At 43.6% G+C, this 21,610-nt stretch overlaps 1 protein-coding gene across 1 annotated transcript; it reads right to left on the bottom strand.

The window, feature by feature from the left end:
* Positions 1-6,564: 6,564 nt before the first annotated feature.
* On the bottom strand, positions 6,565-20,055 carry LOC309377579 (sodium/hydrogen exchanger 9B2-like). The gene is made up of 12 exons (XM_081925061.1): positions 19,766-20,055; positions 17,866-17,965; positions 16,417-16,597; positions 16,136-16,306; positions 14,915-15,057; positions 13,768-13,895; positions 12,523-12,698; positions 11,538-11,644; positions 11,155-11,304; positions 9,598-9,706; positions 8,194-8,330; positions 6,565-7,270 (listed from the first exon to the last, which is right to left on the bottom strand). The coding sequence occupies exons 2-12, from the start codon at positions 17,953-17,955 to the stop codon at positions 7,031-7,033; spliced, it is 1,632 nt and encodes a 543-aa protein (XP_081781187.1). The 5' UTR covers positions 17,956-17,965; positions 19,766-20,055; the 3' UTR covers positions 6,565-7,030.
* Positions 20,056-21,610: the final 1,555 nt, after the last annotated feature.

Here is a 21,610-nt window from a genome sequence, read left to right on the forward strand (position 1 = left end):
TCTATACCGCTTTATATTTTTAAGGGGGGGGGAATCTCAAAGTGGTTCACAACCTACATGAAAAGACTGAATAAAACAAGCCAGAATAAAACATTACTGAAGTAAGTCAAATATAAAGTATTCATTCAAAGCAACATAATTAACAAGAAACAAAGATTTCAAAATAAAACATTGCTAAAGTGGTCAACTACAGAATGCACATTCAATGTAGAAAAGTTAAGAAAAATAAATCTTAAAACATTTCAAAAGAAAACATCACTAAAGGAAGCCAAATATAAAATCCCCATTTAGAACAGCAAAATTAGCAAGAGAATAAAATATTCTCATACGCACAGAACATACCTGCTGCCGCCGCCACGAATAGTGGTTCATAGCAGGCAGTGGCTGTGGAAGCTCAGGTTCAATGACCTGGGTCTGCACTAAGAGACAATCAATACGGTCTCTGGTCTCTTCAGCTGCATCAGCTTTTGTAGATGGAGTCAGTGCACTGCCCTCCCAGGCCAAGTGGGAAAAGGTCTGCAAAGCAGGGAGTAGGTCTTCCAGGATGGAATGATTGAGGGGATTTGACCCACAAATGCAGTTTTCCTGTGCTTTTCCTTTCAAAGCTAACTTGTGGTCTCTCATTAATCAGGTTGTGAGAACGTTGCCACCCCAATAAAAGCTGTTAAGATGAATGTATTGCCTAGAATGTTATTTTTATTCCAAACATTGCAAATAGTTGACAAGATGGACTGTTTCAAGAAGTGGCAGAAAGATATTTCCAAATTTGTCTGGCAGGGCAAGAAGCCCAGAATAAAATTTAAGATATTAACTGATGTAAAGGAAAGGGGTGGATTTGCCCTGCCAGACCTTAAATTATATTATGAAGCAGCAGCTTTCTGCTGGCTGAAAGACTGGCTACTTCTGGAGAATACAGACATTTAGGATCTAGAAGGTTTTAATAATACTTTTGGGTGGCATGCATATTTGTGGTACGACAAGGTTAAAGCTCATAAAGCTTTTAAAAACCATATTGTCAGGAAAGCATTGTATAATGTTTGGGTCAAGTACAAAGATTTGCTGGAAAATAAAACTCCAAGGTGGTTGTCCCCAATGGAGGCAAAGGCTGTAAAAAAACTTAATATGGAATCCAAATGGCCGAAATACTGGGAGATTTTGGAACAAGAAGGGCATAAATTGAAATTGCAGAGTTATGAGAAATTGAAAGACAAAGTGCGAGACTGGCTTCATTATTATCAAATAATGGAGATTTATAAGTTAGACAGGAAAATTGGTTTCCAGGTGGAAAAATCAAAATTGGAAACAGAGCTGTTAGAACCCAAAAACTAAGAAAAGTCTTCCGCTGTCCGTGGGCGATCTTAAAATGCTGGCGGGCGGCAGCGAAGGCTTCGCTGCCGCCCGCCAGCATTTTAAGATCGCCCCGGACAGCGGAAAAGTCTCCGCTGTTCCGGGAAGGCAGGCGAGGGGGAAGCAAAGACTTTCGCCCCCGCCAGCCTTCAGAAGAGGTCGGGGGACAGACTGTCCCCAGACCTGGTCTGAAGGCGGTTCGGTTTCCATAGGAACGCATTAATTGATTTTTAATGCATTCCTATGGGAAACCGTGCTTCGCAAGACGAAAAACTCGCAAGATGAAAAGACTTGCGGAACGAATTAATTTCGTCTTGCGAGGCACCACTGTAATAGCAGACATGGCCTGTGCACATTCTGGCCAGATGGCTCTGTCCTTTCCTCTCCTCACGCCTGAAACCTACGCAGTTTGGCCAGTAAAGATGAAAGCGCTTTTACAGAGGGAAAAGCTATTTCACACGATAGAAGATGACCCTCCAGATAAGGATGATGATGATTGGCCTGAGTGGCATGCTGCAGATATGAGAGCCCGAGGGACAATTGTTTTGAGTGTTTCAGACCACTTGCTGGTAAACTTAGAGGTTCAAGAGACTGCACGAGCTGTTTGGCATAAGTTGAGAGATATGCATTTGAGGCAAAATGCTGGTTCTAGTGTGATTTTCTTCAAGAAGCTGTGCAGGCTGCAGTTGGAGAAAGGTGGTGATTTGCCTAGCCATCTATCTCATTTATAGCGCCTCAGACAAGACCTTGTTCAGCGAGACCTGGCTATTTCAGAGGCTGTGTTTGCAATGCTGATGATAAATAGCCTAGACGATTCTTATGATGGAGTAGCTGCCCAGATTTCTACAATGCCTGCTGACCGGCTAACAGAAGATTATGTGTCTAGCGTGCTCTTGAACGAGTGGGATCGCAGACAGGCTGTTAGAGAAAGCCGGGACAATGGTGCTGTTAAAAATGTGCTTGAAAGTGTGCCTGAGTCTTCAGCAGTGGAAAGTGAAAGTGAACTGCTGCTGTTAAAGCACTAAAGTTGAGGCGGTGCTTTTCGTGTGGAGCACAAGGCCATTTGAGTTTCCAGTGCAAGAAATCTTCAAAGAAGAAGGGAAGCTTCAGAGGCAGAGGGGGAGGAGGACGAAATCCCCAAGCACCTGCTATGTCAAAGGCTTTGATCTCTCGCTGCTCCAATCAATGTGGGCGGAGTTTCTTTGTGATTGACTCTGGCTGTTCAAACCACGTGGCCAAAGATAAGGATCTCTTTGTTCAGCTTGAGAAGCAAGAGAAAGAAATTCATCAAGCAGATGGGACTGTTCTCACAAGTTTGGCTAAGAGAATTGTGTTCTTAAAGAGCCTGAATGCAACAATTAAGAATGTCCTGTATGCACCTGATATTCAGGACAATTTGTTGAGTGTTTCCCAGCTTGATCGTCAAGGGTTTAAGGTGGTGTTTGCTAAATCTCGTTGTGAAATTCGTCGAGATGGCAAGCTCATTCTGTATGCTAAATGTGTAAATGGTTTGTACCAATTGCCTTTTGTTTCAGGTACAGGTACTGCAGAAGCAACTGAGAAAGAGTGTTGCAATTTGTCTGTTGATAAGAATGAGAAGTTGCATGACCAATGTATTCATTATTACCACCGCGTTTATGGTCATTTGAATTTCCAGGCTGTGGCAAAAATGCCTGATATGGTTCAGGGTATGAAGTTGAAAGAATGTCCCTACCACATGAAATGTGTTTCTTGTGCTGAGAGTAAGGCAAGGCAAGCTCCCAAAGGTACAGAGTCTGGGAGAGAGGCAAAGAAACCATACGAAGTCATTCATGCAGACTTAGTGGGGCCTCTAGCGCTCTCTAGAGGCAATTCAAGGTTTTTCATGGTTTTGATAGACTCCTATTCGAAGTATGTTTGGGTCTATATGTTGCAGAAAAAGTCTGAAGCCTTTACTAAGTTTTGTCAGTTTTGTAAATGGCTCAGGAATGTACATAATGAGAATGTACATTGTCTTTTCAGTGACAGGGGTGGAGAGTTTTGTTCAGAGGAGTTTGAGGCTTTTCTTTCTGAACAGGGCATTGAGCATAGGACGGCCACGCCCAGATCACCCTGGCAGAATGGTTTATGTGAGAGAATAAACCAGACCCTGCAGCAAGGAATCAGAACACTGTTACATGATTCGGGGCTGCCCAATCCCTTTTGGGCCGAAGCTCTTTTGTTTTTCTGTCACGTGTATAACAGAAGGTATCAGTCTGCTGTAAATTGCACCCCATACGAGATGCTTCACGGAAGGAAGCCATGTGTGAAGCACTTTAAAATTTTTGGGTCGAAGGTTTGGGTGCACACCTCGCAGGGTGACAAACTGAGCAAGCGTGGAGAACATGGTGTTTTCCTAGGATATGAGAAAGGGTCTTATCGTGTTCTGATCACAGACACGAAAACCATAAGGCTGACCAGGAGTATTGAGGACAATCCACAATGGGACAGAGTTGGCGTTTTTCAGTGCCATCCCATTTGTGATGATGGTGCAAAAGGGGCAAATAAAGTTAAGAGGGAGGCAAGTTCTGATGTGATTGATAATCCTGATGCCAATGTAGATCCAGATGATGGCACAGATTATCAGAGCCCAAAAGCCTCAGGTGAGTCTGACGCTGATTCAGACTTAGCAGCTTCATATACTTTAGCTCCCCATTCTCCTAAAGAGGAGGAAGCACCAGAACAAGAGGATCAGAGTTTTGCGCAGATCCGAGAGAACAACCAAGGGTGTACCACCGAAAAGGTTTTCTGAAGAGTTCGCCAAGACTATGGTCACATGCAACTCTGGTGGGGTTTTTAAACCTAGCATGAAGTGTGCTGAGAGTAGTAGCACAAAACGCTTAATTTATTTCCTTACATGATATTTGAAGGAAAGCGTGTGTTTGAGTACTGAAAGTGGTTTGTTCAAATCTGCCTAATTAGCAATGTCAATTTGTATTTTAGAGGAAGAAATGCGTGTGAAGATTTTTCTAGAAGCTGCTTATTCATTTGTGTGTTCACAATGTGTATTTTGTGTAAACTGCAGATTGAGGTTTATGTTTTAACTCTTTCCTGATAGACACAGAGTGATTGTAGTGACTGTTTAATGGTATTGTTAAAGTGTCTTAGATAAGGGGGGAGAGAGATACCTACAGATATGTAAACCAAGGTTGTAAGCAGAGAACAACTTTTGGAGTGTGTGTGTAAATTGCAGTTATATTAAGGATTCTTGAAATGGTCGGATGAAATGGGGGAGGATGAGGAGATTTCACCCCTCCCATATCCAAGAATCTCCTGATGATCTCCTGATGATCTCTGCTGACTCTCCAGAGAGGAGGAGGCGTGTTCTGCTATCTACTTATTCTGCCCCAGCACCACATCAAAGTGTGTGAGTCAGTCAGTCAGTGTGTCGGAGAGAGAGAGAGAGAGACTGAGTGTTAGAGATCGTGTGTAGAGATAAGGTTGCTGCTAAGAGCAGCTGCAGACACTCAGTGCAGCATTCATTTATGCTTAGACCTATTTAGCTCTGTATATAGTTTTGTATTATAGTTATAGTTATAGAATAGCTCTCCGAGTTGTTTATACTCTGCTAGACTCTGCTATACTCTGCTGTGCGACGACTGTCTTCTTGTGGAAGTGAATCCGGTGCTCACAACTCTAAGCTGTGAGTCCACAGCCTGTTCCTGTGCAGAAGGTGGTCTCTGGAAGTGCTACCCAGCTCGCCTAGCCCAGTTGGGGCTGAAGTGGATGAGTCCAGTTCATGGCACTGGCTCAAGGGCGATGCTGACAAGAATCTGTCAAAAATATATAACTTGCTGCTGGAATGGAATACACAGGATGAAAGGGTTAAATCAGCTATGATCAAGTGGGCACAAGATATTGGTCATAACATTATGTTTGAGGACTGGGAACGGTTGTGGACCACCGGTATTAAATTTACGGCATGTAATGCCTTAAAAGAAAATATTATGAAAATGATCTATAGGTGGTACATGACTCCAGTCAAGCTTGCAAAAATTTACCACTTGCCTGATAATAAGTGTTGGAAATGTAAAGAAACTGAAGGTACATTCTTTCACCTTTGGTGGACATGCCCAAGGATTAAGACTTTCTGGGAGATGATTTATAATGAAATGAAAAAGGTATTTAAATATACCTTCCTGAAGAAACCAGAGGCCTTTCTCCTGGGCATGGTTGGCCAATTGGTGTTAAAGAAGGATAGAACATTCTTTATGTATGCTACAACAGCAGCAAGAATACTCATCGCAAAGTATTGGAAGACAGAAGATCTACCCACCGTGGAAGAATGGCAGATGAAGGTTATAGACTATATGGGACTGGCAGAAATGACTGGCAGAATCCAAGACCAGGGAAAAGAGACGGCGGAAGAAGATTGGAAGAAATTTAAGGACTATCTTAAGAAACACTGTAAAATTATTGAATGTTAGAACGATGTTGATTTAGAAATTAAGGGGTTTTTAGCTGTAATGATTAGGTAATTAAGAAAAGAAAGATTAAAAATTAAACAGAAATTAGGGGAAGGATTTGCTGAATTGATTTAATTAGAAATTGGAATACAGGAAGGGGAGGTATGAGGAGGTCGGGAAAGTAAGTTTTATGAATATAAGGGATTGAAATTATACTTGTTACTGTATGTGTTTTGTATGTATGTATTATTGTTTGTCTTTTCTTGTTTTTTCTATTTTATATAATTCTTTGAAAACTTTAATACATATCTTAAAAAAAAAAGCTGTTAAGCTCTGTATGTCAGCAGAACACCCCACAGATCAGCTCAGAAGAGTGTCGGGCTGGTGATGAGGTCTTCTCAAGCACGGTCTTGAGCAGGCTTCCACCCTAATCAAGACTTGGTTTTTCTTTCACATTGCCCTTAAAAGTAAAGGTAAAGGGACCCCTGACCATTAGGTCCAGCCGTGACCGACTCTGGGGTTGCAGCGCTCATCTCGCTTTACTGGCCGAGGGAGCCAGCGTACAGCTTCCGGGTCATGTGGCCAGCATGACTAAGCCGCTTCTGGAGAACCAGAGCAGCACATGGAAATGCCATTTACCTTCCCGCCAGAACAGTACCTATTTATCTACTTGTACTTTGACATGCTTTCGAACTGCTAAGTGGGCAGGAGCAGGGACCGAGCAATGGGAGCTCACCCCGTCACAGGGATTTGAACCGCCGACCTTCTGATCGGCAAGTCCTAGGCTCTGTGGTTTAACAGGTGGTGAAAGTTTATTCCAAAGACTGGGAAAATACTGTCTACTGAACATGAATGAGCAATGGAATGCCTTTCTCAGCTGTTTGAAAAATCCAATATCTCACTTTTGGTTATTTGTTTACATTATCAATCCTGCATATCTTCCTGCTCCAGAACTTTACTAATTCTCAGGAACCACCTCAAAAGTTTCCTTTTATTGGCACTCATATTCCCAAATCAGACTGATCATATTTCAGCAGTAAAGTGGCATGTCCAAAGGATGTACTTTGCTTGTGATAGCTCTCAAGAACTTCCAAGTCAAGGCTAGGGAGGTTGATTTAATTCAGTCATATATTATCCATTAGTCCTCTGACTGCAATGTATTCCATGGACTTTCAGACTTCTGCAAGCCACTACGGAACACTGATACCTAGACAGTGCAGAGCACTGATTTATAGGATTCTGGGGCCATTACCTGACCCTTACACTGCTCCAGATGTTTCCATTTCTTCTCTTCCTTCATGTCCATGACCACCACTGTTTGCTTCAGTAGCCTTGTGTAGAAGTCGGGGCCCTGCCAGGCCAATGATCAGCGCTCCAATTGGAGCTGTGATCAGGATTCCCAGGAAAGCCACCGTCAAGACATCCATGCCATATTTCATCTCTGTGTCCTTTTCACCTTGACTTCGTGCTGTATCTAAGGCAACAGAACCAATTGCAGCCTGGCAGGAGACAGAACAACAAAACCATCATTGTGAAGATACATAGAATTGTAGAGTTGGAAGGGATCGCAAGAGCCATCTAGTTGAACCCTCTGCTATGCAGGAATCTCAGCTAAAGCATTCAAGGAAACTGTTTTTTAAAAACCCACCTTCCGGTTCAGAGTCTTCTGATTCGGGTGTTACAGGGACAAAAGTGTGAAAGAGAGTCTCATGTGGGGATCCAACAGGTCCTTTCTTGTAGTATCTTCAAAGCTTGATTACATAACAGACCAGTCTTCATTACATAACAGACCAGTCTTCAAAGTTCCCTCTCATATTCAATCGCTATGATTGATGCAGAATGCATCAACTTGCCTCCTGAGAAGTTCATTATCAAAGCAATCGTTCGGGATCATCGCTGGCTTTCAAGAGCCTTAGGAGCACAATTCAAATGATCCATCTATGCTTCTAAAGTTCAGATGGATTAATCTTGACTACCTTTGGTGGTGCAGGGGCCCAATCGACCTATAGCAATGTGCCCACCTTTATTATGCAACTCAGTTGCTTTCTTTTAATCGAGGGACAAAGAAAAAAGCACCAAGAACTGGGCCAGAATGCTCATCTTATGTTCTTCATGCTGCTGACTCCTGAGCAGGTGCCAAGACACAACCAAATAGGAGCAACCCATAGCAGAAAGGCTATGCTAAAGCTTCAATTCCCTTTGGTGGCCATGGTGTGTTGTGGGTTTGTATTGCTGACTCCTTCAAAATATGACCTATTACTAATTAGTTGCTGCCCAGGACTCGCTCTTGACAGTTTATTAGCTGGGCTGAAAATACCAATTTGTAGTAGTATAGCATAGTGTTCCATAGCAAAAATACCTTTAAGTAATACACTAACCCCCTTGTTTGTAGAATATACAGGTCTGTTACTGCATACTGCACCTGGATGGTTGCTTTGGGGATCCATGCCAGTGAAATAAATATTTTCTCCTTGAGGTCAAAGCCGGCACAAAACATCAACAGGAATGTTGTCACAATTCGGACTATCAGTGCAACTCCCAGTGTAGCCACACAAAGCCCTGCAACAGAGAAATATGACTCATTAGCCTGGCCTTCATCTTATTAGTAAGAACAACCAAAGGCATGGGTAAATAGAGACAGGCAGATATTATTCAGATGAAGCAGCTAGAAAACCTTTGCAATTGTTTTTGCAAACACAGCCGTCAACAGCAACACTATTTTTACTAATCTGTTGGCATCCTGTCTACCTTCAAAATAAGAACTCAAGGTAGATGTGTTTGTTCATAATTGCTAATTAATAACCTAAAACACCAAGAGTCAAATGGATGCATTTTCATCACCTCTGCCAGATTTCAGCTTTGTAAGAAAACAGAAAATGGAAATCTATGTGCATTGATTGAAGGCTGTAGATTGCTTCCAGATCAGACAAGACAAACACGGAAATAAGATTAAGCAGTTTTGCAATGCAGAGCAAAACAAGACTGAATATCCTGAGAACTCTGGGCCCAAATTTATATTTTACTTAAAATAATTATTGAAACATTGGAGCAATTAACCAAATTGATTAGGACATTATTAGTTGCTAGTAGCTGGGAAGTCAGTTAGGAACAAGTGAGTTCCACTTCAAGGCTGGCAAGTGCTGGTGTCAAATAGTGGCTTAGTCTCTAAGCTATGAATTGGGAAGTCCCCAGTTTGAATCTTGCACCTGCTATAAACTCCTTGGATGACCTGTTAGGGAGTTGGTCTCTCCCAACCTCAGTTTCCCAACTATAATATAGCAATAACTGCCACCGACAAACTGAACTCAGGAAAGAAGATCATTACTCCACGGACTCCACCCATATGATAGAAAAGGAACAGGTGAAGGGAGTTCGCTTCACTGCCCCTTTCCCTGCCAGAAAGAACAAAACTGCAACACACACCCTGGAATCCCAATCCATCAACTAGGCTGGGTTGTGTGCATTTTGAGATTATGTTTGTGTGTGTGTGTACGCCTGCATTGAAATCAATTCTAAACCATCTTGGGCATCATTGTACCAAATGGTTGGATTTCAGATAAATAAACCAACCTACCACGCAGGGTAGATATAAAGGTTACAAGAACATAATAATGTAAGATTTTTCACATTTTCTTATGAAAAGCTTCCAAGTTTTCCTAGATTTGGAAGAAGGACTCTGAGCTGCCCTGAGACCTCTGGGTATAGGGCAGTATATATAATAATAATAATAATAATAATAATAATAATAATAATAATAATAATAGTACCCCTCAAAAGGTGAGCTAGTTAGTTCACAGAATGGCGGTGATTTCTTTAGGAGACCTACCAACTGTTTCAAGTCCGAGAGATGAAATAGATATTTCAGCTCCAATTAAACCAAACAGGAATGGTTCAAAGATTTGCCAGGCAACTGCAACAATTTTTTCAACTTTCCTCTGTAGGGGGAGAGCAAAGACAGACAGGCAGCATTGCAAGACAGGCAGCATTGCTTCCCACACCAGTATTGGGCTGGGGGGCTGGAGACACATGTAAAATTACCCCTTCAATAATCATACCAAGCATTAATTTTTAAAAGTTGTTCAAACAGTGCAAGTTTGATTCTATTTTTGTTTATAAAACAGTATTAATTGACTTTCAAATATGTCCTGGAGGAACTATTCTGATAATGAGGCTACCCAGCCCTCTAAAGTGGCCTGCAAAAATGTTTACTTGCACCTGCTAAAACATTCCTGTTTAGGCAAGCCTAACCCAGATGCTTAGAAAGTTGAGGCAATCGTAAACTCTTTTTAGTATGGTTTAAAGTAGGGGTTGGCAAAGTTTTTGTGGCTTGGGCCGATTCACGGTCCCACAGACGATGCGGTGGGCTGGAGTGGGTGGCACGCATGGGCAAACGCTATGGCGTGCACAGCTTCCCATTGGCTGTAGGAGCTTCCTGTAGCCAATGGGAAGCCAGCCAGCATCGCAGAAGGTCGTCCCCGCTCTGCTCCACACTGGTTTAGCGCGGTGCATGGGAGCCGACTGAGCAGGCGGTGGGGGTCCATGGGCAGGTTAAACAACCCCAATGGGCCGCTTGTGGCTCATGGGCTTTAGGTTGCCAACCCCTGGTTTAAAGTATGGTTCTAAGTTTCTCTTCGTTTTATTGTTTTAACTTTTTTGTAAACCATTTTGAGGGTTTGGGGGGGGTTGCAATCAAGAAGTACATACATTTTATTAAAAAGATAAATAAATATTTCCTGGTTTTTACTCATAAGAGGCGCTTGTCTTATGGGCAAAAAAGAGGCTGGAAAACCTTTTGCAGGCAGCAAGTTCTGTTCCTCCTTTGCTTGTAGATTATGCAAGACACACCTTTTAGAATAAATCCTGGCTGAATTGACATTTTTTGTGACGGTATTTAAGCCTATTTGTACAACAGCTTGTTCCAACATACCATTCCCTCTATTTCCAAAGTTTAGAGGCCACTGCTTTATGTAGCCAGAAAACTGCACCAGCTGCAGCCTCAGGGCAACGCCAAGGTCTGCAAAAGTACCACCCTGAGCTGCTGCATTTCCTATTGCAACATTTTGCTGCAGCCCCTGCTTTTAATTGTCTATTTTCCTGACTTTCAGTCTCTAGGATTCACTGGCCCTGATCTTGCTCTAGACATTTGCAACAAATAGTGGGACAGAGATGCCCATTTCCATTCTCATTGAAAGATAGACCCAGTCAGTTCAATGTATCTGCATCAAGAGGAGAAAGCCCATCTTTGTGCACTAATCTCCTTTGCTGGCCAGGACAATTGTTTCCAGTGCCTAAGTTAATAATAACCAGCTACTGTAAGAAAATCACAACTCTCATATTTCGGAACCAGCGTGATTTTTGGACAGTGTGTTAAATGAACGCTCACCTTCTCATCAGACCACACCATACCAGCCAGAAATGCCAAGACAATTGTGCAGAGCCCACCGGATCCAGGGAAGCCAAAATACGTGCTGCCAAAAACAGCAAACACAGATAGACCCACCACAAAGAATGCTCTCTTGCATACAAGGGATGCCTAGGATCAGGAGATAAAAAATGGAAGACAGCAGAGAAAAATGTCATGCTACAGATGAGAAGAAAGCTTGAAGAGAATAAAATGTTAATAGATCTGCATGAGTGAAAAATCTATATTATTATTATTATTAATCACTTTTAAATATTTTCAGCTAAAGCATACAGAGGTTTTTTTAACCATTCCCTGCTTCTCATGCTCCAAAACAGAGTCTCCAAAATGTTTTTCCTCTTTACCTGATCCTTGCTTGGGAAGTAGCAAACGAAAACTCCCAAAAGGCCACCAGCTACTATACCGACAGCAACTTCCAGCACACCACGAAAGATATTTTCAAGGATGGAGCCTGTTTTGGCAAAGCGGGAGAAGGTGGCTTAAATGGATTTTTGAACAATCTCCTTGCTAAGCAGGGCCGTCTTACCCATAGGTGCTAGGGGTGCGGGACACCCGGGCGTCAGGGTCTCAGGCTGAGAGTCTGGGGCCCGAGAGTTGAGTCTGGGGAAAAGCCCACCCATCAGTTGGAGCGCCGCGGTGGGCTCTTCTGCTGCGTACGGCTCTGTGCTGCGAGTTTGGGGGCGACCAAGTCAGCGAGATGCTGAGGCAGCTGGCCAGCTCCGCCCTCCTGCACACCTGGGACTGGGCAACCTGGAGGGGGTGCTGGGCAGAACATTGCACCCTGGCACCACATATGTTTAAGACAGCCCTGTTGCTAAGGAACTACCAGAGGAAATATCCAAAGTGGTGATTAGCTTTATGCAGAAGGCAGGAGTATGGAAGAAAGGAAGAAAGCCACAGGCATTCTAATTTAACACTTTATGGCAGGAGTGGGCAATCTGTTGCCCTCAGCCATGTTTCATGCAGGTAGCAAGGAGGGAAAGGTGGGAAAGGAGGTGCTAGTAAGAGAGAGAGAGGAGGGAAAGGAAAGGAGGGGAGTGGAAGAAAGAGGAAAGGCTTTGTTGCATCCATTTTTTTACTCCAGGCCAGCCTCAAAATTGGTTGTGCACTCTGGCCTTATGGCAACAGAATCAGCCTCCCACCAGCTTCCACCCTAAGGCACCAGGTTTCACAAGCAAAGGCGAGTGCCACTTCAGGTTGCAAGTGGGGTGCATTGTAGTTTTCTTATTCCATGCAAAGCACCCATGCAACTCTGTATGTAGCAAACGATCGCATCAATGCGAAAGGCATATGCAGGTGCTCATCGATTCTATGAAGTTGCCAGGATACCTGAGGAGAAGGCCATCCCTAAGCAGGTATTGAAGCCTGTAATAGCCAGGATGTCATCAAAGCTCCCAGCAGCCATGAGCAAGGTGGGGACGCCCTTGTCAACACCATAGCCTCCCGCTTGTAAAATCAGCATCGAGGGGACAACTACAGCAGGGGACACAGCACCTAAAACAAACCTGAACAAAAACACACTATCAACCCTTCATGCCTATTTGTGGGTGCATTTCCTCCACTTCCTCTTATGAAATACAAAAGTGGACCCCCTGGATACGAACTTAATTCGTCCCAGCGGTTCATACTTACCCTAAAAAGGTAAGTAACTCGAAATTACGTTACCCGAAGGTAATGTAACCCAAGGTACCACTGTACTGATTTTTGATGTGTTTTCCCACAAACTGGCTTCCATCCAAACTGAGAAGAAGAATGACATAGCTGCGTTTCAAGCCAATAATGCGTACAAAGCCTCAGCCTAAGGCAGCTTCCTATGCTTGCTAGAACTGCCAGAAGAGAGCATGGATACAGTGGTACCTCGGGTTAAGAACTTAATTCATTTTGGAGGTCCGTTCTTAACCTGAAACTGTTCTTAACCTGAGGTACCACTTTAGCTAATGGGGCCTCCTGCTGCTGCCGTGCCGCCGCTGTGCGATTTCTGTTCTCACCCTGAAGCAAAGTTTTTAACCCGAGGTACTATTTCTGGGTTAGCGGAGTCTGTAACCTGAAGCGTCTGTAACCCAAGGTACCGCTGTACTATTTTACAATGCAGATATTAAAGAAAACCAAAATATAAGCGGTAGGTGCACTTTCAATCAATGTTTTTCATGTAAGGTAGTTTTAGTTCAAGAAAAAGAAATATGTAATTTATAAACTGGAAATGGGATGCATGTGGCGCTGTGGGTTAAACCACAGAGCCTAGGACTTGCTGATTGGAAGGTCGGCGGTTTGAATCCCCGCGACGGGGTGAGCTCCCGTTGCTCGGTCCCTGCTCCTGCCAGCCTAGCAGTTCAAAAGCATGTCAAAGTGCAAGTAGATAAATAGGTACCGCTCCGTGGGAAGGTAAACAGCATTTCCGTGCACTGCTCTGGTTCACCAGATGCGGCTTAGTCATGCTGGTCACATGACCTGGAAGCTGTATGCCGGCTCCCTCGGCCAATAAAGTGAGATGAGCGCCACAACTCCAGTCAGTCACAACTGGACCTAATGGTCAGGGATTCCCCCCCCCAAAAAAAGCTGGAAAAAGCTGCTCACCCTAACATAAATCCCCACTGCCAAGGCAGGTGCATGAGGAAGTGAGACATGACAGCTGCCGCACATGCTTCCACTATGCAGGGCCCCACGCTTAATCTTAAACAGACAGCCTTCAGTTTTTTCAGAGCCTGAAAGACAAGCATATTAACACATCAGCAGCATCAGTGCAGAAGAAAGTTTTTGCTCTGCTCAACTTTCATAATATAGGACAGAAAAAGGGTGCTTGGAGGTAAGGGATGTGAAGTTCATCTCTTTCTGGGATCAACAGAGGTTCTCACTACAAGAGCAAACAGGGATTGAGAGAAGAGATCAGGATATTATAAAGCAAGCATGTGGAGTTGGAATTGGTGATGGTGAAGACTACTTCCCCCTGTGAGCTGAGCTTACAATGACCTTGTCCAGAAGCCATGCTAAACCAGGGAGCCACAGTGAGCTTATGTGACACAGCCACAAGAAGTGGAGAAGCCTTCATTTTATATTAACCACTGCTTGCTGTGTCGTCCAAACCTGGAGAAACCGTGGCTGAAACAAGCCAACTTCACTCCACAGTTCATGAAGCTGGTTTCTTGCAACAAACCATAGTTAAGACTAACCATAATCCAAGATTTGAACAATAGGTTGAACTGTGGTTAATCAAAAACAGACGCTCCCAATTTCTGCCTCACAACCACACCAGAAGAGGGCACGTGAGGGATGTGTGTGAGAGTGTCTCATTCTTGCATCCAAACACAACTCATAGCTTATTAAATTCTGCCATCTGAACATGGCTTAGAAATAGATGGAAATTAGTCATAGGTTCAAAAAGGCCATGAAGTGAATAATCAGTTCTGCATGGTGGGTAACAGACTTCCCCACACAGAACAACTGTTTTCCTCATGCAAAATTTACAAGAACTTAAGCTTAAACCAAGCCTTATATGAGGAATGGTTTAGGGGATTGGATATGCTTAGCCTGATAAAATGGAGACTGAGAGGACATATGATAGCCATCTTAAAATATCTAAAGGGCTGTCACATGGAAGATGGAGTACGCTTGTTTTCTCCTGCTCTTGAGGCTAAGACCTGAACCAATGGATTCAAGTTACAAGAAAGGAGATTCTAACTAAACACCAGTAAGAGATATTCAACAGTACCATTTAATGCTCTACCTTTGGGTCAAGGCCAAGGCCAGCACGAGCCAAGATAATGGAGAGGGCGATATTTTTCAGGGCAACTGCCCATTTCACTTTGATCCGGACTATGTTACTGATCAGTGGGACATTTCTAAGGAGAAATCCAACAAGCAGCATTCCTAAAAGGAACAGAGAATGGGAAAACACACTGCCTGAAAAAAATCTGAATAAAATTAGATGCCTTCGCAGGTTAAGCATTCTGTCCTCACAGAAACACAGCCTGTACCAAAAGCTCAAGAGGAAGAATATGAGCCAGTGGTTACATAGGGGGTAGATTAATGCAAATTCCTGAATTTGAAGATCTCATGGAAAATCCCATTTCCATACTCCTGGCATTCAGTCAAATATGCTTCCCAGCATATAATTTTTCATATTTGTATTCCACCCTTCCTCTTAGGAACTCAGTTTAGGCATACAATAGGTTCTTCCCTATTAGTTTCACAACAATCCTATGGGACAGGTTAAGCAAAAAGACAGTGTACCTGATCTGAAAAAGTCACATCCTCAATGGAACTTAAAGTTGACATTCTGTAGCATATCTAGAACTACCAGGTCACTCACTCATAGGACCATGACCTGATACAATCTACCTACTTTCTCAAGATGTTGCAGAGATTTTAAAAAAGTAAACAACATGCTTCAATTTAACTAAAAATAGTACCTCCTCACTCCAAGAGTTTCTTCAGCACCAAGAAAATCTCTGTGAAAGATTTAAGTAGCCTAGAGGATACCTGCACTGTTAACAGAATGGATTCACATCAAGGTTGTCAACTGATTAAAGCTGATCTTTAAGTGAGTAATCACTTGCCCTTTAGCTGATTAATCAATTCAATTTAACAGTGCAAATGGCTTCTTGAGATATTGTCAATTATTTTTGCTTATTAATTTTTACAGAAGCACCATTTCCTCTTTTTAACTCCATATTAAAGAAATTCTCCAGGAATAATTTAGCCTACCCCCCCACCAAGAAAAAAGCCCACCCATGCCCAAGCAATTAAAATTTGCCATCACCAAATAAAACTGTTCCTCTCTAATTAATCAATTAAAGCTAGAGTTGATTAATCTAACAATTAAACTTAACACCAACAGGTTATATAATCTGACTGCAGATAAACCTCCCTGTAATCTCTGCCCTGTCATCTCCACAGATCAAACCTATGTAACAGCAAGATGATTGCAGGCTCATTGACAACTTACCAAGAAGGGGAGGGAATGGAGGTAGACCAGGAAGTTTAATGATGCCCATAAATTTACCACCAATTACAGCAGAAAAGAAGAGGAACAAAATTCCGAAGAAGTTCCCACCAGGAAGGCACTCTTGGCCTGTAATGGACCAGGCCACAGCCCAGACCAGCACCATAGCTGCCACTGGAAGAAGAAATAAAGTAGGAGAGGCATGAGTATATTTCTTAGCATTTGTGGATATATAACGAAAATAACTTCACACATTCCTGCCTCTTCCCTTTCTTTTTACATACCATTTGTCACGATTCTAGCAATTATGCCTTGTGGAGGACAGGCACATATTCGCCTCAGTTTCCCTGATGTCTTTGACTCAACCACAGGCTCTTGCGTTTGATGCTCACAGCTGTTCAGCAGAGCAGTCTCTTCAGTTTGCGTAGGACCATCAACAGCTTTGGAGTCCAAAATACTGGCTTGCTGAATTAAAACGAGGAAATGCTATCAACGATAACAACCATAATCTGTAGACTTTCACCAAAGTACCAAATCGCCAAGGCTGCTGTCCTCTGCATGAAATTGATGGGGCTTACTTCAGAGTAAATGCATTTAGGGTGGGCTTTGCATTTCTCTGAAGAAGACTCAGAATTTTAGAGCCGGAGGCGATATTGGAGGTCATCTGGGCCAACTCCCTTCTCAATGTCAGAGGTTCTTGCATGTCAACGGAGGGATTTTCAGCAGGACCCCATTTCGATCAGATGTGAGTTGGAAGGGACCCAAGGGTCATCTAGTACAGGCTTCCCCAACTTTCAGCCCTCGCGATGTTTTGGACTACAATTCCAATAATAATAATAATAATAATAATAATAATAATAATAATTTATTTATTTATACCCCGCCCATCTGGCTGGGTTTCCCCAGCCACATCATCCCTGACCACTGGTCCTGTTAGCTAAGGATCATGGGAGTTGTAGGCCAAAACATCGGGAAGGCCGCAAGTTGGGGATGCCTAATCTAGTACAACCCTCTGCAATGCAGGAATATGCAGCTGGCCCATATGGGGATCAAACCGGTGACCTTGGCGTTATCAGCATCACACTCTAACCAACTGAGCTAATGGCCATGTTCCTGCCTGGCAGATTTTTCTTCAAAAATAAAAGTGGCTTGCTTAAGTATGATTTTTAATAAGCATGAATAACACAACCTAGAGCCTGCCCCTTAGCGAGAACACAATTGGGCAGAGAAGAAGACCCCAGGACTGAAAAGACAGGTATCTTGCTGTGCCTCTGGTACAGCAGGTTGAGAACTTGCAGACACCCAATGGAGCAGAATGCTTGAAGATTCAGGAGAGCCAAATTAAGTGTTTGTTCACACAGCATATTACTTAAACTATGGAATTCACAACTGCAGGGTGTTGGGCTTTGCCACCAACTTGGATGGCTTCAAAAGTGAATTAAACAAACTGATGGAAGAGAAGTCTATCAAGGGCTTCTAGCCACAATATCTATGTTTTGCCTCCACTGCCAGAGGTAGTGTCTCCAAATGCCAGTTGTTGGGAATCACAAGTGGGGAGTGTGTAGTTGTATTCTGGTTGGTCCTGCTTTCAAGGTTCCCATAGACATCTGGCTGGCCACTGTGAGAACAGGATCATGGATCAGGTGGGCCATTGTCCCCATCCAGCAAGCTCTTCTTCTTATGTTCTTCTATTCAGGTCATCCATAGTTGTAAAAGATCTGAACCAGCAGTACCTGAGTTACTAGATGCATGGGAATAACATCTGAGCTTGCATTCGCAGCAGGTACTGTTTCCTCACTCTCTGCCACCAGGTCCTCTGGCATTTTGACCAACCTAAGATAAAACAACAACAACAAAAAGTAGAGTTACCTATCAATCAACAAATAGAACTTTCAGGTGTAATAAATCTTACTGGTTCTAGATTTTTTTTTATCAGCATTAGGACTTTCTGCTATTCATCTTAAGAAAGAAAGAAAGAAAGAAAGAAAGAAAGAAAGAAAGAAAATAAATTGCACTTTCATGCTTGAGGTTCATCAGTGGTTGTCTGTACTAAACCAGGATCGGTGAACCTGTGGTCTTCTATATGTTGCTAGACTATATCTCCACCATCCCTGACCATTGGTCATGCTGACTGGCTGGGGCTGAAGGGAATTGGAGTCCAAAATCATCTGGAGGGGGGATAGGTTGCCCCCAATCCTGGAAAGGCATACACCAAACTACGCAATCTGAGCCATGGAAGGATGTCGCCAGTTTTGTATCTGGGAAATTTTCGAGTCACTTCATCGGAAAAACAGTGACACACAAATACAAAAGCAAGCAGCAATAAACCCAAATTAGTAAGACCTTTCAAAGTTGTCCAAGGACTACACACTCCCAGCACACTAATGCTCTTTCAGTGGGCAAAAACAAGCTTTTCTAAGCACCAAATGCTATAAAGTAATGAAGACCGAGGGGTCTCTAAATTATATTTCATAGTCCCATAATTCAATGGCAGCTCTCCCACCCAGGTTAATTGTTGTTCTAAGCAGGCGGATTTTTAAAAATCAGGATCATGCCTGGAGAGGAAAGGATTAAATGAGTGCTGATTAGAATTGCCCCTTTCCCTTTAAAAAATACTGGTGTCATTGCTAGCTGTGCAAGTAAAGTCTAGGTTGACCCTAGCAGGCCTGCTATGTGGCTTATAGCATTCAGATGCCTTGATGGTGAGCATCTGAACACACACCATAGCCCAAACTGTCAGTTTACAGAACCTTGCAGGGCTGCTGCTGGTGGAATATTTGAAATTGGGGTGATATGCAGCTATATAATGTGTTATTCAGGGTACACTCACTGAAATGAGTGAGAATGACTAGGTAATGTTGATTAATTCTAATGGGTCTGAGTAAACCTTAGTTGAAAACTACCCTGGGTGTACCAGTGCAGTGTTGACCAGCCACATGCATAGACTCTGTACTTAACTGCCTGATGAACTGTAAGTGGTTGGGGGTCACTCTGTTCCTTTGCTAACTGGAGAGTGTTTGCCAAAAAAGACCGATGGGAGCCAGGGCCTGCCAAGCCACAAGAACATGTGCTCATTCTCAAGAATGCCAAGCTGGTCACTGCCAACTCTCTGAGTTCTGCTTTCTGCAACTAGATGGATACGAAAGGATTGCTTTTCCCAACAAGTCAAAGCAACAGATTCTTAGAGTTGCCAAGGAAGCATGGCACGCCTGGAGGAGCCAATCCCCTGCCTACATAAAAAACAACCCAAAAGATAATGTAAGGCGCATCTGAGCGCACACGCCCTTCCCCCGCGCAGGGAAATCTGGTCGTCGGGCGCTCCCTCCCCTTCCTCTTAGCGGAAAGAAGGGCGTCATCACGCCTAGATTGCCGCTAATACCGTGCGTCTGATGGAAAGCTTTCTTTGCCTCGATTTCGTCACATATGTGCAGACAGTATTATATTGATCAAGGTTTAAATGCTTTTAAATGATCGCTTTTCCTATGTTTTAGCGGTTCTGTAAATAGAATGGAATAGAATCGTGGGAAATAAGTCGGCCGGTTCCGCGGTGCGTGCGCTTTTGCGCACAGACCTGCTTCCAGTTCAGCTCCTGGGGGGTTGCAAGAGGAGGACGCGCGGAATAATCGTGCTTACCTAGGAAAGGAAGAGCCTCAGGCCTTCTAGAGATTGCAGCAAGGCGACGAGGGTGGCTGCTGATCCGCAGGCTGCCGGCTTTCTGCCGCTGCTAGCGGTGGGGGCCGAGAAGGCGAGCTCGCCAAGCCGTCCAAAACGCTGCAGCAAGACGCGCGGGCAGAGCGGGCTTGGAGACGCCTATTTCACCCGGGTTGCTTTGCCAAGCCTCCCTCCCAACGCTGGTGGCGCCCGCCCTTATAAGGGGCCCTCCCTTTTACCCATTTGGAGGGAGCGGGCTGCCAAGCTCCGCTTGCAGGGATCAAATGTAATAGCAAAGCGGCAGCGCGGCGGAAGATACCCCGCACCTTGGAAAGTGCTGGCAGGTAAAAGGGAAGCGGACATCTGTTTCCAGGAAGCAACGGGCTGGCCTTGGGCAGCCCAAGGCCTGGTCTGCAAATGCAGCACCGTGAGTGGCAGGATCCCAGCAGCCTATTCCACTTAGACTAAGGGTGCACCCCAATTAAAGGTGGCCGTTCTCTTAAAGCTGCCATTGCGCTCTCCAGGCCTATAGCAATTCCCTGCTGTTGCAGCGAGAGAGAGAAACGCTAACAAGAGGAGCATTTGATAACATTCATCTCCGCAGATGGCTCTTTGAAGTGGTTTTGCTATCCTTATTCTTCTTCTTTGGCGCTCACTCGTAGTGAAGTAAGATTGTCTTCCATAAACACGGTTTTAACAATGCATCCGTAAGTGACTGTGGAGGCCAATTCTGGATCCACATGTCCTTCCACAGTGGGGACATTGGTTTCCAGGCGGGAGTTGATCACGGTGTGGATTTGCCAAGAGTGCCTTCCTCTTAGCACGTTTCTCCCTTGCGTCCTGAGTTCGAGTGTCTTCAAAGCCCATGACACCTTTGGTCAAGGCTGTTCTCCAACTGGAATGCTCTCAGGCCGGTGTTTCCCAGTTGTCAGTGTTTATACTACATTTTAAAAGATTTGCCTTGAGATATACTGTCACAGAACTCGGGTATCTAATTCTAATTTGTGCATCTCGAGGAGGTCCTTTTTGGCCTATTTCAAGCCAAGAAAGATGCAGTTCCTGTGTTTTTGGAGACCCTGTCCATCTCTGTTGCTAAATGAATTTTGTTTTGCTTCTCTCTCTCTCTCTCTCTCTGATTGTGCTAATTGATAGCATTAACTGCATCATGTCACACTGGGGGCTCAGGAAACACTGTTTGGGAAGCTTTTAATGTTTAACAGACTATTGTATTTTATTATTTGGATGGAAACCCGGCCAGATGGGTGGGGTATAAATAATAAATTATTATTAGTATTATTATTCAAAAGAGGCACTTGAAGCATTTGTTGCAAGTAGAAAGCAAACATGACAAGGAAAGTTAAACAATCTGCCACAGGATGCAGTTGTCGCTACTAAATTGCTTTTTAAAAGGGAGGCGGGTTAAGACAAATTAATGGAGAATAAGAGTAGCATTGGCTACCAGCCAGCAGTGTACACACTATACCCTTAAAACATATTTGAAGCACATTCCTCCCCTCAAAGAATACTGGGCAGTGTAGTTTGTTCAGGATTGTTGAGAATTGTAACTGTGAGGGAGTGAACTACAGTACCCAGAATTCTTTGAGAAATAATATGCTTTAAAGGTATAGAGTGTACACAAAAAGTAGGTTCTATCAGTTGTTGGGAATCACATGGGTGGTGCTATTGCATTTATGTCTTACTTGTGGCATATTGTTGGCCTCTGAGAACAGGTTGCTGGACCAGATGACCATTAGGCAAATTAAGTTAGAACCTTTCACCGTAGAGTATTAGGGTTTGCTTTGTTTGCTAGGGAAGATGCATTTGTTT

This window comes from Podarcis melisellensis (genome assembly GCF_964234715.1).
Source record: "Podarcis melisellensis genome assembly, chromosome: 9".
NCBI classification, from domain to species: Eukaryota; Metazoa; Chordata; class Lepidosauria; order Squamata; family Lacertidae; genus Podarcis; species Podarcis melisellensis.